General features: G+C 38.1%; 1 protein-coding gene across 1 annotated transcript; it reads right to left on the bottom strand.

Moving 5' to 3' along the window:
* Positions 1–65: 65 nt before the first annotated feature.
* Positions 66–5,853, bottom strand: crabp2a (cellular retinoic acid binding protein 2, a). The gene is made up of 4 exons (XM_026284414.1): positions 5,474–5,853; positions 2,255–2,433; positions 1,831–1,947; positions 66–1,724 (listed from the first exon to the last, which is right to left on the bottom strand). Exons 1-4 carry the CDS (start codon positions 5,553–5,555, stop codon positions 1,674–1,676), a joined length of 429 nt encoding a protein of 142 aa, XP_026140199.1. The 5' UTR covers positions 5,556–5,853; the 3' UTR covers positions 66–1,673.
* Positions 5,854–14,717: the final 8,864 nt, after the last annotated feature.

The raw sequence follows: 14,717 nt of genomic DNA, 5'->3' as shown, positions 1-14,717 counted from the left end.
TCACAGAACTGCCAGTAAGCTTCTCTGTGGATAAATGACTCTGAATGACAGGAAAGCACACACTCTGTCTTGGCAGTAACCTTTATTGTCCATGAAAAGAAATAAGTAATGACTGCTGAAATTGTTTGTATAAAAAACATAATGAAAAGAAACTTCAGATTCAGGTTTTATTAAAATATATACAGAAAAATAAAGATGAAAAGAGATGGCTGGGACTGGAGCTTCATGGGGTTCTAATTACTACTGAACCTTTGCTTAGCTCCGCCCCCTTGGAACTGTTGCTACATCAGACAATACAGAGCCTCACATTGGAATGAATTGGAGATTTTGATCTCACAATCAACTGAATACAGTAAAACTGACTGTAATATATAAATATACATTTGAATTTAAAGGTACAATGTACTGTAATATTGACTAGCTAGTGGTTGAAATGGGTACTGCAGTCCAAATTCAAAATATTGTTTTTCCTGCCTCACGTGTTGTCAGATTGAGGACATGCAACAGGAACGAGCGCAATTGACAATATCCACGTTTTAATATACCTCTGGTCTTACAGCTATTTAAATTAATGTTGAGGCTTTTAAGGTGGGGTAGAATGTGTGATCTGATAGGATTGGTCAGTTACAATTTATAGCGGTGCTTAGCAAAGGGTCAACTGAGAAGATTAAAAAAAGGACGGAGTAAACTACAAACATAACATTTTCTGGCAGCATATTGTACATAGGCTTACATTCTTAATAGTAGGGATAGCTCACCAAAAAAATTAATTCTGTCATTAATTACTCACCCTAATGCGATTGAATAATGTCATGTGATGAATAAAGTTGTTGTTTTTTATTTCTTTGCGTAAAAAACTATTCTCACAGCTTCATAACATTACAGTTGAAGCACTGATATCACATGGACTATTTTAATGATGTCCTTACTATCTTTCTGGACCTTAAATGTGGTTACTGTGTTGCTGTCTATGCAGGGTCAGAAAGCTCTTGGATTTCATCAAAAATATGAAATTTGAATGAGAGTCTTACAGGTTTGGATTGATATGAGGGTAAATAATGACAGAATTTTCATTTTTAAGGGAACTATCCCTTTAAGTTACGGTCGCATAAGTGGAATTTTACAGGCAGAAAATGTAAATTGTCTATTTTCATTAGAGTAGTGATGTATGAAGCACAGCTTACACAGAAATCATTTCACCTGTTCTGAAATCTGTACGTGGAAATCTGTCACCCTTACATTAAATCCCCATTAATGGAGATAACTACTGATATTACTATATTTCACCTATCAAAATTTACAATAGCAAATGTGACCACACCATTACTTTATATTTTTTAGTGGTGATTATGAACTGTCTCACCAATGTCTGGTTTCCAAGATTCAGATTTCCAGGTCTTCATCTATGTGAAGACCAACCCTTAAAAGTGCTTTTGAGTCCAAAATGATGTATTTGTTAAATGACAAATCAGGACCCAATTTTGACAAAACTCTGGAACCTCACATGAATTATTTGCATGGCTCTCTGATGAATTATTCAAATACACTGTCAACAACAAAAAAAAAAAAATAGATGAGGGAGAAAGGAAATAGATGATATAAAATCACAGTCATTGTGGTTAACAAGGAAAGAGAGCAATCTGGATGGATTTTCTTCCTGTTTCCTCATACTTTCACTCTCTGGCATAAACTCTTGTGCACACCACATCGTCTGCACTCATGGTCTGCCAAAGAAAGCAGGAAAAAGACCATTAGAAGAAAAAATATGATCAAAGACCCTTGTGTGTAAGAATTATAAGGATAACTCATAATAGCAGGAATAAATCTTACCAGAATCAGTTCGCCGTCATTGGTTATCTCCCTGGTCCATGAGGTTTTTGGACCCTCACCCTTCTGCAAAGTCTGTTCGCAACTTATCTTGCTGTCTGTTTCCCAGCGAGGAAAGCTCTTAAGAGAAACAGAGACAGACAAATATGTGAAGGCAGTGTTTTTCTTTGGAGATGGAAGGAGTGAGAAACAGATCAGTGCCCATGAGAATGTGAAATCCAGAGATGGAGGTTGAAGGAATGGGTGTGTGTGCAGTTTGATAGCTCCTCTGAGATGGAGGGTGTGATTGAGTCCACATCAGAGATCAGAATCAGATAAACACACATTCCATATGTTCTTCTTGCTCTTTTGAATGTTATGGAAACTGAAAACTTGTCACAGACAGACAAATGTCAACAAAAGTGTTTTTCTGTAGGTGTGTTTGTACCGTGCAGGGACGTCCATCCACTGTGGCCTCATTAAACTCCTGTCCAACTGTGAAGGTGACATGGGTGGTCCTTACAGAGGTGGAGGTCTTGATTGACAGGGTTTCTCCATCCTGCGTAATCTCCACGGATGGCTTTGATGCGGCTGTGACCGCAATCTTACGCAGCATCACGTTCACACCTGACAAAACACACACACGTGCACATCAGAACACTCTCCTGAAGAACAGCGAGTACTCTGGCATCCATAGAGGTTATGGAGAATTGTTCATTTAAAGAGTTTATAAGAGGACAAAAAGACTAGATCGGGGGAATGAAAGTGGTTTTATGAAGACTGGCTCTGCTCCACACATCTGTGCTCTCTGCTGACACCACTGGATATAATAGAAGAGAAAGCCAATGGAGAAGCTGGAGAAAAATAAAAATAAAAAGCGCCCAGAAAAATAAAAAGCAACACACACTAGACATGGACTAATATTCTGAAATCACAACAAATATGGTAAGTATTATAATAGTATACTAATTCAATTGCTAATCGCTATCATTCATAACATATTTGAATTACTGTTTTTGGCAGACTACAATACATATATAATATTAATAATTATTATTATTCTAATGATACTATATAATTATGAATATTTCTAGTATTATAATATTAACCTTTATAATATTTATAATTGTAATAGTTATTTACATTTAAAAATGTATAGTAATTAATACTATTAAATATAAGTATATATAATTAGATTACACTTTATTTTAAGGTGACCTTATTACAGTGTAATTATACATTTAAATACTGGGTAATATTAATTAACTGCGATGGCAGTTGTGAAGGCAGTTACTATATGGTTAGGGTTAGGATTAGGGTTAATTGCATGTAACTATGCTTAATTAATTGTTATTATAATAGCAAGTACATGTCTATCAAAGACACCTTGAAATAAAGTGTTACCGAATTATTGTTATTTTTACTTTAAGTACCGTTTTTATCTTGTTTTGCTGCATATATCTCAATTGAGAATGAGTAAAAAAAAAAAAAAGAAGATTGATGCAAACAATAAAATTTATTGTGCAAAAGTGTATTGAGGTGTACTGATTTTAAGGGTTTGTTAAAGACCTACTAAATGGTGATTTATCAATAAGTACAATATTTAATAAAGAATAACCAATTTTTATAGGAATAATAAAAATGGCAAACCAATTATCGATAACACACTATTTTATTCAATACATAATTTTTGTTCTACATACACATTCAAAAAAAATCTAACTGTACATACATTCAAACAAACTGATTAAATACTGCATGTCAAATGGAGTCATGCTGTGTGTGTAGGTGGGTGAACAAACTGAAAGGGGAAGTTATTCACCCTGCCACAGGGGATGCTGTAATCTATTAAACCTTCCTGACAGGAAATGAATAGAGCGCAGTTTGGAAGTAGGGAAGGGCAGAGGCAACAACAACAAAAAAAAAGCATGGCACAGTCGAGGGAGGGTGAGATTACTGACAAGAGAAGAAAAAGGAGCAAGAACGGCAGCAGAGACATTGAAAAAGGGCACTCAAGTGTGGAAAAAGACAGCTAGGTATAAAGGCCAGTATCTCTGTGTGTGTGTGTGTGTGTGTGTGCGTGTGTGTGTGTGCGTGTGTATGTGTGTGTGTGAAAGAGAGAGAGCCTCTGTGCATCGAGTAGAATTTCACACTACTCACCTCACACACATTCCCACCTGTCACCAAGTGTAAATATATACACATGAAGGCAGACAAGAGGGGGCCAAAATTTAGACACACGTTTAGGCAGAGATGTGTAAACAAATTAACAATTACTTCAATGACTTTTAACCTTTTATAAACCTACACACTATTGTACAAAAAAATTATTTTACAAGGCATATCTACAGTCTGAGAGTGTAATCCTGGCAGAACCTTGTTAAAAACATTATAAAGCTAATAAAGTTAAACAGACTCATGTCAGATCAAGCACTGCTTCAAACCCCGAGAAAAGATGTCAGAGCAGTCAGACGGTCAGGGTCAGTGTCACAGGTTAAAGGTCAAAGGAAGTATTTCAGAATTGAGGGATAGAGATGAGGACACAAGATGGAGGAGGGTGGATGATAGGGTGTGGTGACAGGTCGGGCCAATCTGTGCACTGAAATATTTGTGTGGCGAAAATAATTTTAATGCCCCATTGCTGAAAGTGTGTGAATTACACACTTTAAGAGTTTGTACATATGAATGTGAGTGTGTCTCTGTGCAAAACATTAAAGCAAGGCAAAGTTCATTCCTCAATCAACCGATCTGTCAATCATGCACAGCCCTCACATATAGCCACGCCCCCTTCATTTTTACGACCACATTTGTCTTCAGAGGGATTTGCATGGATGCAGACCTCATCTCCTGCAATTTGGGGTATTCATACATACATCATGTCCCCATGTCAGAAACAGCAGGGCTTTTTCTCTCCATTGTGCTCCTTCTTTGCCCTCTTTAACTTGTCTAGTTCATTTCATCATTCTTTTGAATGGTGAAATGAAGGACCCACTCTTCCTTCTCAGGGAATCTGCTTCTTTTGTTCGACACAGACTGTTGAAGAGGGGTGTTTGGGTGGCAGCAGGGCCCTCGTTAAATCGGACATCAGTCGTACTTATTTATTCTTTTTTTTTTTACCCACAGGAACTCCGTAATTGAACAGTGGCAAATATTTAAAGATGAATTTACGAATTGACATCTTGTGAATTGACTTTGCCAAACACACAAATAGAATTTACGAACACAAAAACACATAAAGCGCGAGGCGTTTTTATATCCAAACAAAAATTATCGTGGACGAATATGGATCTTTGCTCCAGTCAGGATAACTGCTCAAGGAAATTAAGCGAAATATCAACCCTGCCCAGTCTAAAAGCTATGCCAATTGTTTTTTTTTTTTTACTTATGGGTTTATTGTACCAATATCTAATAAAAAGTTTTGCATCTATGCTAAATATGGTAACGCGAGAACACTGTAACTATCTGGATATAGTTGATATAAAAATAAATATATAGTAGTAAAATAAGAACAGGTCTGTGTATATGGAAGGAATATTAAAACGGTTTTGCACACAGAAGAGAAGTGGTGAATTTGTTGGTCTATAATGCAATCCATGCCCGCGCATTGAGGATTGATAGTCAATTTTGCGCACTCTCTGCGGGCGCGTGCATCGGGATTAACACTTACCCAGTGCTTTGAGAAGCTCTTCGAAGTTCTCGGAGCTTTTCATCTTCCAAGTACCAGCAAAATCGGGGATTTTGCGATCCATCGTGCGTCCTGGTCGTTCCTTTGAGTGTGTCCCACTATTATTTTCTCTGGTGCGCGGCTGAGTGACAGTCCTTTAACCTGACACTCTTTAAAAGTACCTGCAACTTTGATTCTGAAAGCAGTGCTCCCCCTGATAATGCCAAACTGACTTTCCTCTTTCCTTCACCCTTCTAACGCTCTCTCTCTGCCTTGACAAGAGAAATTTAAGGTGACAAGTGGGTTTCTTTACGTCTCAGACTTTCATTTAGCTCTTCCAAACGTTATGAATAGACTGAACCGAGAAATTTGGGCCAGATATCATCTTAATCCGTGAGCGCACACACCCCTTCTGCGACAAACTCCTCCCACTATTTGCCCTGTCAAATCAAGGAGCCAATGATACTTCGAGATGACTGTCTTGCCCCGCCCACACCAAGCCCCGCTTAAAACATGTGCGCATTTGAAAACGCCCATAAAAACTCAATTATATGTATGGATTCATTTATTTGCACGTTGATTCCCCGGAAGATTTCATGGAAGACTTTGTTTCTTAAAGTACAATGACAATATAATAAGCTATATACAATAAATAGAACGGGGATTAAAATATGATATAGCCTATACAGGATACAAAAATCTATAATATACAATTTTTTTGATCATTTCTCTGGTGATGTGTTATTGGCATGATTTTTACACGCAATATTAAAAACATTAAAACAGAATAGAATAGAATAGAATAGACATTCAACAAGATGGGATGTATTTTGCAGATGTTTCACTCTCTGTGACAGATACACAAGCTGTGTGCCAGTAACTATTGGACACACAAATGTAAATATGATCGTAAAACATTCAGGACAATCTGTCAGGCTAATAGCTAAAACAGAGCTTTGTCAAGTTCAGTCTCTTCTCTCCTGTATAAATCACAGCACACTCAAGACTCGTGTAACTGGATCTGTCTCCGCTGTGGTTATCCTCTTCCACGTTTGGGACGGAGGGTCTTCTGCGGTGGAGCAGATTCCGGAGATCCCGACGGGAGCGAAAGAACGCGCGTGAAGAGAATGACGCAGGCACAAAAGGTGACCTAGCAGAGGCCAGGAGGTTGCCGGAGCGCCCCGAGGGTCTTTAGTCTCCCCCTCACCCCTGCTGTTGAAGCGGAAGAAAAGAGCCGGGCATAAGGGGGGTAGGGGCTTGGTAAAAAGGTGGAAAGGCGAAGTTTGGGTCTCTAATGAAGACGCGGGCCATGGAGACTGGATGATGAATGTGAGTCGTACAAAGAAGTCGTTAACCATTTACTTTTGATGGATGGTCTTCCGCGCCACAGCGAACTGAAGATTTCAATACACGTGTTACCCGGGTGACAGCCTGGAACGCTCGCGCTGAGCAGTTACTCCGGTGTTGCCATGTCCCCTTATTATAAACACACACACACACACACACACATATATATATATATATATATATATTACTTTTTATTTTTATTTTAGAAAATTGGTTTACAAAATGAACAAACGGCCCTTATAAGTTAGCTACGGTATAAGTTTTGTGTATAGACGCCGGTAGTCATCATAACACCCTATTTAATTACTTATTTAATTATTTAATTGAATTGGCAGGAATGAAAACGAGGCAGTGAAAAATAGTATAAGCCTACAGTGCATTCAACAGATTGTAGGCTACAAAAGATTGTGCATCCACTGTTTAGTTGGTGAAACTTTTTTCTGAAAAAAAAATAATAATAATAACTTTCAGTGGACAAAAACTCATAAAACAATTAGTTGTGAGTTTTGGAAATGACGTGTTCTATAGGACCTTTATAAGTCTCGTTTTCATACGTGCTAAATTCAATATGGCGTCTAACCTTATTAAGATCTATTATTTAGGCTATATTTGAAAATAAAATATTACCACATTTAGTGTAGATAGCCAGCTATTCCAGGCACATTGGCATTATCAGTCACCATGAAATGATTTATCAATAACAAATACATTATATATATAACATATAGGCCTACATTTATATGATTCATCATTTTAGTGTCCATTTGTATATGTAATATACTTTATAGGCCTATATTTGTAAAATAATATATAGGTCTAATAATTAGGCTAGTGAAAAATAACTTTATAATTTGTCACATTTTTTTGCCTAGATTATGCAATTTGTATTTTATGCTGTCTATTTTTTTATGTTTCCTTTGCTGATTGATGAAATTAAGCAATTTGCTTTTCCATTATTCATAACCATACCAAACTGTTTGTTTTTCTTGCGAGATCTGGCAACACCGAATCACTCACCCATGCTTCATAATACTCACAGCCTGCCGACACACTTCAGTTTTACGATTATTAGTTTCAAACATCTCACACAAAGTTGTTCCATATTGTAGGACTTTCTTTTCCCGTTTATAGAGGGGCAATGTATCCCCGTGGGGTCGCCGGCGATCACTGCATGTCGACAAAGCGCGACGCTTGTATTACAAGCACTTGACAGAGATAGCGCGAGGCGATGCGTCACACATCACACACCTTGCCGATTGTGTTCACACAATAGCTTCGTGTCCACACATGTTCCTCTAAATACAACAACAACAGACGATAGTCATTACACTCTCATATCAATGGCACTATTTGTCTTCTTATCGCCGTCCTAATCTCTCCCTCACGGCGTCTTCTGCCTTTGTAGGTATTTGTTGACTTTTTTTTTTAACCTGTTAGCTGCAGGCCTGTAAGCATGAGAGAAGAGCTATCAACGGTATATCTAAATACCCCACTTAAGCCCCTTTCACACTGCCATTCCGGCAAATACAGGGGTAAAGTGTTCCTGTAATTGTTCCCTGGTCGCTAGATTTGGCACTTTCACACTGCCAGTGATGACCCGGTATATGTGCGTGCTTTCACACACAACCCTTGAAGATCCCGTAACGACACGTGACATCAGCGCGTGACGTGTAATGTACGAGTCGACAACGCTTGGCACGTTATACTTTAACTGAAGCAAGCAAACGATCTCAGCGTCAGCGCGGAAAGTGAGGAACTAACTGATCTCTGCTTCATTACAGTTTGCACATATGTTTTCGTCGCGAATGTTGATCTTCCTTCAAAACAGCCGGTAAAAGAGTCGCGCGATAACGCGCGTCATCACTTCGATACGGAATTAGATCTGGCTTTTGTTCACACAGCGCTCGTTCCGGATCGATTACCGCAATGTTACTAGGTCCCCGACCCGGGTTCAATTCGGTAATCAATTCCGGGACGTGGTTGCTTTCACACAGAAGGCGACCAGGCAATGTTACGGGAATATTGCGGGTCCGACGTGCAGTGTGAAAGGGGCTTTACTGGGTTGTGCCCACCATCAAGAAATTATGTTCAAAGCTAAAAAGCATTCTTGCATATGAAAACACACGTTTGACCTGAGGAGAAACCAGCAGTGTGGACACAGGTGAAATTAGCAAAGCAATTCAATGGATGTTTTGTGGTAAACATTTAAAATATCTTCCCTGTTCTGGGTGGCCAGTGACACCGAACACCCTCTCGCTCCTCTTTTCTGTTCTCATCCCCCTTTCCCCCCCTCTTCACTACCCGTTTTCATTCCCACCCACTTATCTTTTGTTCTTTTATGCTTAGGTCATTTTCTATGACTTTGTTCAGGCCTGGTGAAAGGAGGAAAGAATACGTGAGAGAAAGAGATCAAAGCCCAACGGGGAATGACAAAGATGGAGAAAAGGATGAGAGACAAAGAAGACACAGAGTAAGAGAGAGAGTTGAGGGGAGTAAGGAGATGTGCTTGGCAACGAGGGCATAAATATTTCAGTGCACTTTGAAAAAGGAATCATTTTACATTTCTCTCACTTTCCACACCCTCTCTTTCTGCTTCTCACTCTTCTTGCCAAAAACTCAGCAGGGTAAGTGATACTCCACTCCGGGGACTCACAAAACCCCAAACACATGCCACCAGCACACTTGTGTAAATGCTTATGTCTGGTACACCACAGACAATCGCACCTTCTCTCATCCACGACGCCACACACTCATATGTTGGTTGCGTTATGTTAGGAAGACACAATGAATTTTATATGATGTTCCCAAATCCTTCTCAAAAATGGACCCCTGAACCTCACACAATCCTTTCAATTGTACTAGTTTGAGAACTAAACACTTCAGAAGTCATAATAATAAATTAATAAATAAATTATATTATGCTTTTTGATATTTAATATTTTTAATATAAAGCCATTTCATCCAACCATCATCCCCAAAAATTATATCATACCCTCATGATTGTGTGTCATATGATTGTGTCAACAAGCCCTATAATATTTCAGATAGTTTGACATTTTTATGACAAAACAATGCTATAGTTCACACGGCATACCATTCCACAAAAACCTATGCTTGTGTAATTTATTAATTAGTAATTAAGAGTATCTTGAAAAATTTATCTTCGCCACACTTTTATTCATCATCAACTAAAAATGTGATTTTTTTTTTCTTTCCATCTTGCTCACACAAACAAGCATGCATCTGATGAAGGGCTGATTTATAAAACAGCTAAATTAATTTGGGTGAAGAAGTAAATCTAGATCATGCTTGACTGTTTGACTCATTACCTCTATATATCCATCATTACCAACTGAAACGTAACATGAACCACATGATCTCTTTAATCAAGCTGTTCCTCTTTCTCTCTCCTTCTATATACATCATGTTCCTCCTTTTTCTCCCCATGTGTTGTTCATTCTGTCTCAGTCCACCCTTTGCTCATTATCAAACCGTTCCACTTTCCTTCTCCCCCTTTCCTCCTCCTTTATTCTCCCTCTCTTACACATACATATCCGCTCTCTCTCTCTAATCATTAATTCAGTCTTTATCCTCCTTTAGTCAAATCAGTCTCGGACTGGTGAGGCAGCAGCCCAACATTTGTCTACCCATTATTGGCTGACTTCTTATCTCTAAAACCACTTCCTACTGTCTTCTGTCCTCCATCCTGTTTCCATCTGAATAAAACACTGAACGGAAACACACACATTGATTATCTTGTAAATGTAGTTAATTTTTCTCATGGTCACACTTCTGGCAAACCACAGCCACTCCAGCACTAAACTTGACCTGACCTTTGACTTGGTGTCCTATGACACCAATCAGGCTGTTTTCTTTCTTCGCTTTGTTCTGAACAGAGGCATTTCTGAATCCAATATAGCAGACTGAATGTTCTCAAGTTTTGTTTGTTGACCGTGATCCAAAATGCTGCATAAATGAACTCTTTTACCTCGACAAACCTCAGTCATCTGGGGCTGCAGTTGAGTGTGTGCGTCAAAACTGGCACTCTAAATGAAAAGGCTCATTCCAAAACCACCAGGCATGCCAAAGCAGTTGTTTCTTGTTTATTTTCCCCTGATGGGTTTAGTCTGGAGGTTGAAAGTCAGATTGCACGACCAAGAACAATGCATAAATATTGACCAGTGATGTTCTAAAACCCACAGTAAATGTATATGGTAAAGTCTAGGTAAAATATAAAGTCATTAATCAAACATTTTTGGTCACTATTGCCAAAAAAAAAAAAAAAATACAGGCAGCTGACCGAAGTTATTTTAAAAAGATAGAAGAACAGAGTGTAGCTAAGGTAATGGAGTTAAACTGAATTATAATGTATGGTAGATCTCTTCCTCTCTCTCTCTCTCTTTCTCTAAGTGGGGGATTTCAGAGACTGTAATTTTGTATTATTGAGTCCTCGTGCCTTGATTTAGATCCAAAATGCTGTTTAAATGAACTCTTCCAACCACAGTTTTTTTAGTAGCTTAGTCATCCAAAGCACTGTAAAGGTTGACTGGGGTTATGAACAAACAAGTCTTAGGAGTCAGTTCTTTTATAGTTTCCTTAAAAGGAAAGGATTACAATTCTTTCCAGTTCTGCATCAATCTGACGATACCTTCTCGTGAATTTACTCACAGAATGGCTTCTGAATCAACAATGAATCATAAGTCCCTTTCTGAACTGAAAGTATACCACCATGTCAATTCATCATTGCTGTGCCACAAAGGAAGCAAAAATAAGTTATCTTTTTCTGCATCCGTTCACGGTGAGTTATCCTCACTCACCTTAAGCCTTTTGATAACAATGAAAGTGATAAGTAGGCAAATGCAATATGACAATAAAATTATAACTTGAGGAGAGGAGAAAAAGAAAGACATGTGGGAAGAAAAGCGAAAGGCTTTTCCCAGCCTCTCACCTTAGTTTGTGCGCACACCTCTTATTTTCTTGCCTTTTTTTTGGCCATAAAGTTCAATTTGAGTGCAGGCACGGTTTCTAACACTCCACCCTTTTCTACCCTACCACCAACCCTCAAAACACCCCCTGCCTTTCACTCTTCACTCATTCTTTCAGTTCATTCTTTCCTCCTTTCTCCTCAAAACCAATTGTTACATTTACTGGCTCTGCCTGGTGTGTGCATGCATTGATTTGCCTAATGTCATATTTGTGTCATGACCTATTGACTGAAGTAAGTCCCAGCTTGCCAGAGCTTAAGGCTTGATTAATAGTTGTTCAGTGACATTTTAAAATGAAAGAGCATGAAATTTTCTTGGAGACTGGAGCGTGTTAAGGATATCATGCTTCCAGCTCATGTATCCCAGCATATAAATGTAGCAAAATTGTGCATAGTTTCAGTGATTCTTCTATTAGTTTTTAAAAAGAATTATTCAGAACTGTGTAGAACACTAACACATTTAGTTACATTTAGCATGCCTAAGCCAAAGGAAGAGTATGAACAATGTGAAAAATAACAGAAATTCAGAGGGCAGAGTGATTGAGAGAAAGAAAAAGGGTGGAAATGTGGTGGAATTCTTGTAAAGAAAGGCCAGATTCCTGTAACACATTACAATAACTGCACATGGAGAGCCCAGGGAACAAGTGATTTAATGGGTGGAGAGGTGAAGGAAAGGTTAAAGGTGCTGTAATTTTTGATTTCCCAGAAAAAGTGTTAACACTGTGGCTTTGTGGCGCTATGAAAGCATTGCTCAGTTTGTTTGTCTAGCCTAACCACCCTAGCCTAAGGAAGTCTATAATACCTGGTCCTCAGCTCCTGTGTGTTTATGCGATAGTAAAATGTCCACAGTTCAGAATCATGTCGAAGACCTAGTAGAAGCGGTTGGTCATATGAATTGTTTGCTTGCAAATACTGTGCATTTGTTCACACTATGCATATGATGAATTGTGTTTTGCATGCTATATAACAGGGAATTATCATATTTTGAATGCAAGCAATTATTTTTGCAAGTAGGTTGCTTATGCTAGAAATTACACATAACACTTTAAAATACAAAAGGGAGGAAAAAGAAGGAAAGAATTCTGAATTGATTCAATTGAGATTAAAATTCACAATAGGACATTTTGTAGATAGAAGCCTCACTCTGATGCCCATAAGTCTTAATAATCAGCTTAAGGAAATGTTGTTGAGAGAAAAAGGGACTGCCAAAATTATCTGCCTCGTGCTGTGCGATATAAATTTAAGCACTAGTGTCATCTCGTGGACAAAGTTATGTAACAAAATCCGTCCATATTGAGGGAGTTCACAAAAAAACCTGCCATTGGCTACTAGCTTGGAATATCGTATAACATACTATAACATGGTAATATATAGTCTAGTACTCAACAATGTATTTGTCCCGGGGAAGAAAAAAATTACTTCATTAACATGAGTCTTAAAGTTTTGTTCAGGTTCAAAGGAAACAGGCTTATTCTGTTCAGACAATTGAGTAAAATGCGGAGAACAAGAGACCCCTGGAGGCAAACATGTGCATTAAAATAACACTGCGGTTTTACGAACGCTCACATTGCACCTGCAGCCTGGAATTTATGGAAATCTGTTAGAATTCCAGTGTGCTACAAAAAGTATACAATCATCAAATGTCAAACAGGGGGAGACCCTGTATGGTTGTAACATGGGGAAAGTTGTCACAACACCATTTCCACCTATCAGGGATAATCTCATTTCATTATTTACGCCCTTCCACCCAATCTTATATGATTGTTTGTCAAGGCTGTAAATATGTATATGGATATTTTATAAAGAAAAAAAAAATGATTTTGAATTTTATTTCCTGTCCAAAACTATATTTTACTTAATACTTAAACAGTTGCAGATAAAATAATTTACCTTATTACAATAAATAGTTGATTCTCAGGCAAAATGTGATGCATTTTTAAACTGCTAATTTGCTAAACTGCTAATGCAGCTAATTAAACATTGGATGACAGGTGTGGGGAAAGTTGTGACACATTTTAGCATTTCCTAACAGAGATCTTTCATGTTGTCAATATGGAACTTTTTTTTTTGTTTTTTTGTTTTTTTTGCAGCTCAAAGCCAAAGGAAGTGTGTGTAGAATGTGCCATATGCAGTTTCTGGATCCACCAAGTCACCACCATTGTGACTGACTGAGAAAATTCATAGATATAGTCACAATCTCAAACACAATTTTACCCAGTTTTTTGTTAGATCTACATATTCTTTACTTGGTAGATTGGAGTTGAGTGTTCAGTTAGCATAAATACGGTTAAGGAGGTTTGTTCTTGTAGTAGGATACACACACACACACACACACACAAACACACACGTTTGTTTTTGTGAAAAGTGGGTTCATCCCATAGGCGTAATGGTTTTTATACTGTACAAACTGTATATTAAGGCCTACACCAACCCTACACCTAACCCTAACCCTTACAGGAAACTTTGTACATTTTTACTTTCTCAAAAAAACTCATTCTGTATGATTTATAAGTGTTTTGAAAAATGGGGACATGGGTAATGTCCTCATAAGTCACCCTCTCCTTGTAATACCTGTGTCATACCCATGTCATTATACAGAGTTGTGTCCTGATATGTCACAAAAACAAGAGCGCACACACACACACACACACACACACACACACACACATACACCTGCATCAAACAGAAAGTGGATTGGAGATGTGGTCATTCGTAGAAAGTGCGAGTTTGTTTTGTATTGTTCTTTTAGATGCTTTCAATAAACCTGATTTTGAAGCAAACTTTATGAGGTGGCTGTTGTTTTTACTTCTTTTGTCTGACTTTTACAATTTACCCCTTTATGTGTTACAACGGTAGTGGGGTAGATTGTAACAGAGGCACTCGATGTATTTGACATCAACGTATAAGGGCTTTTAA

This window comes from Carassius auratus, chromosome 16, assembly GCF_003368295.1.
Source record: "Carassius auratus strain Wakin chromosome 16, ASM336829v1, whole genome shotgun sequence".
Classification (NCBI taxonomy): Eukaryota; Metazoa; Chordata; class Actinopteri; order Cypriniformes; family Cyprinidae; genus Carassius; species Carassius auratus.
This window is presented reverse-complemented; position numbering and strand designations above follow the sequence as displayed.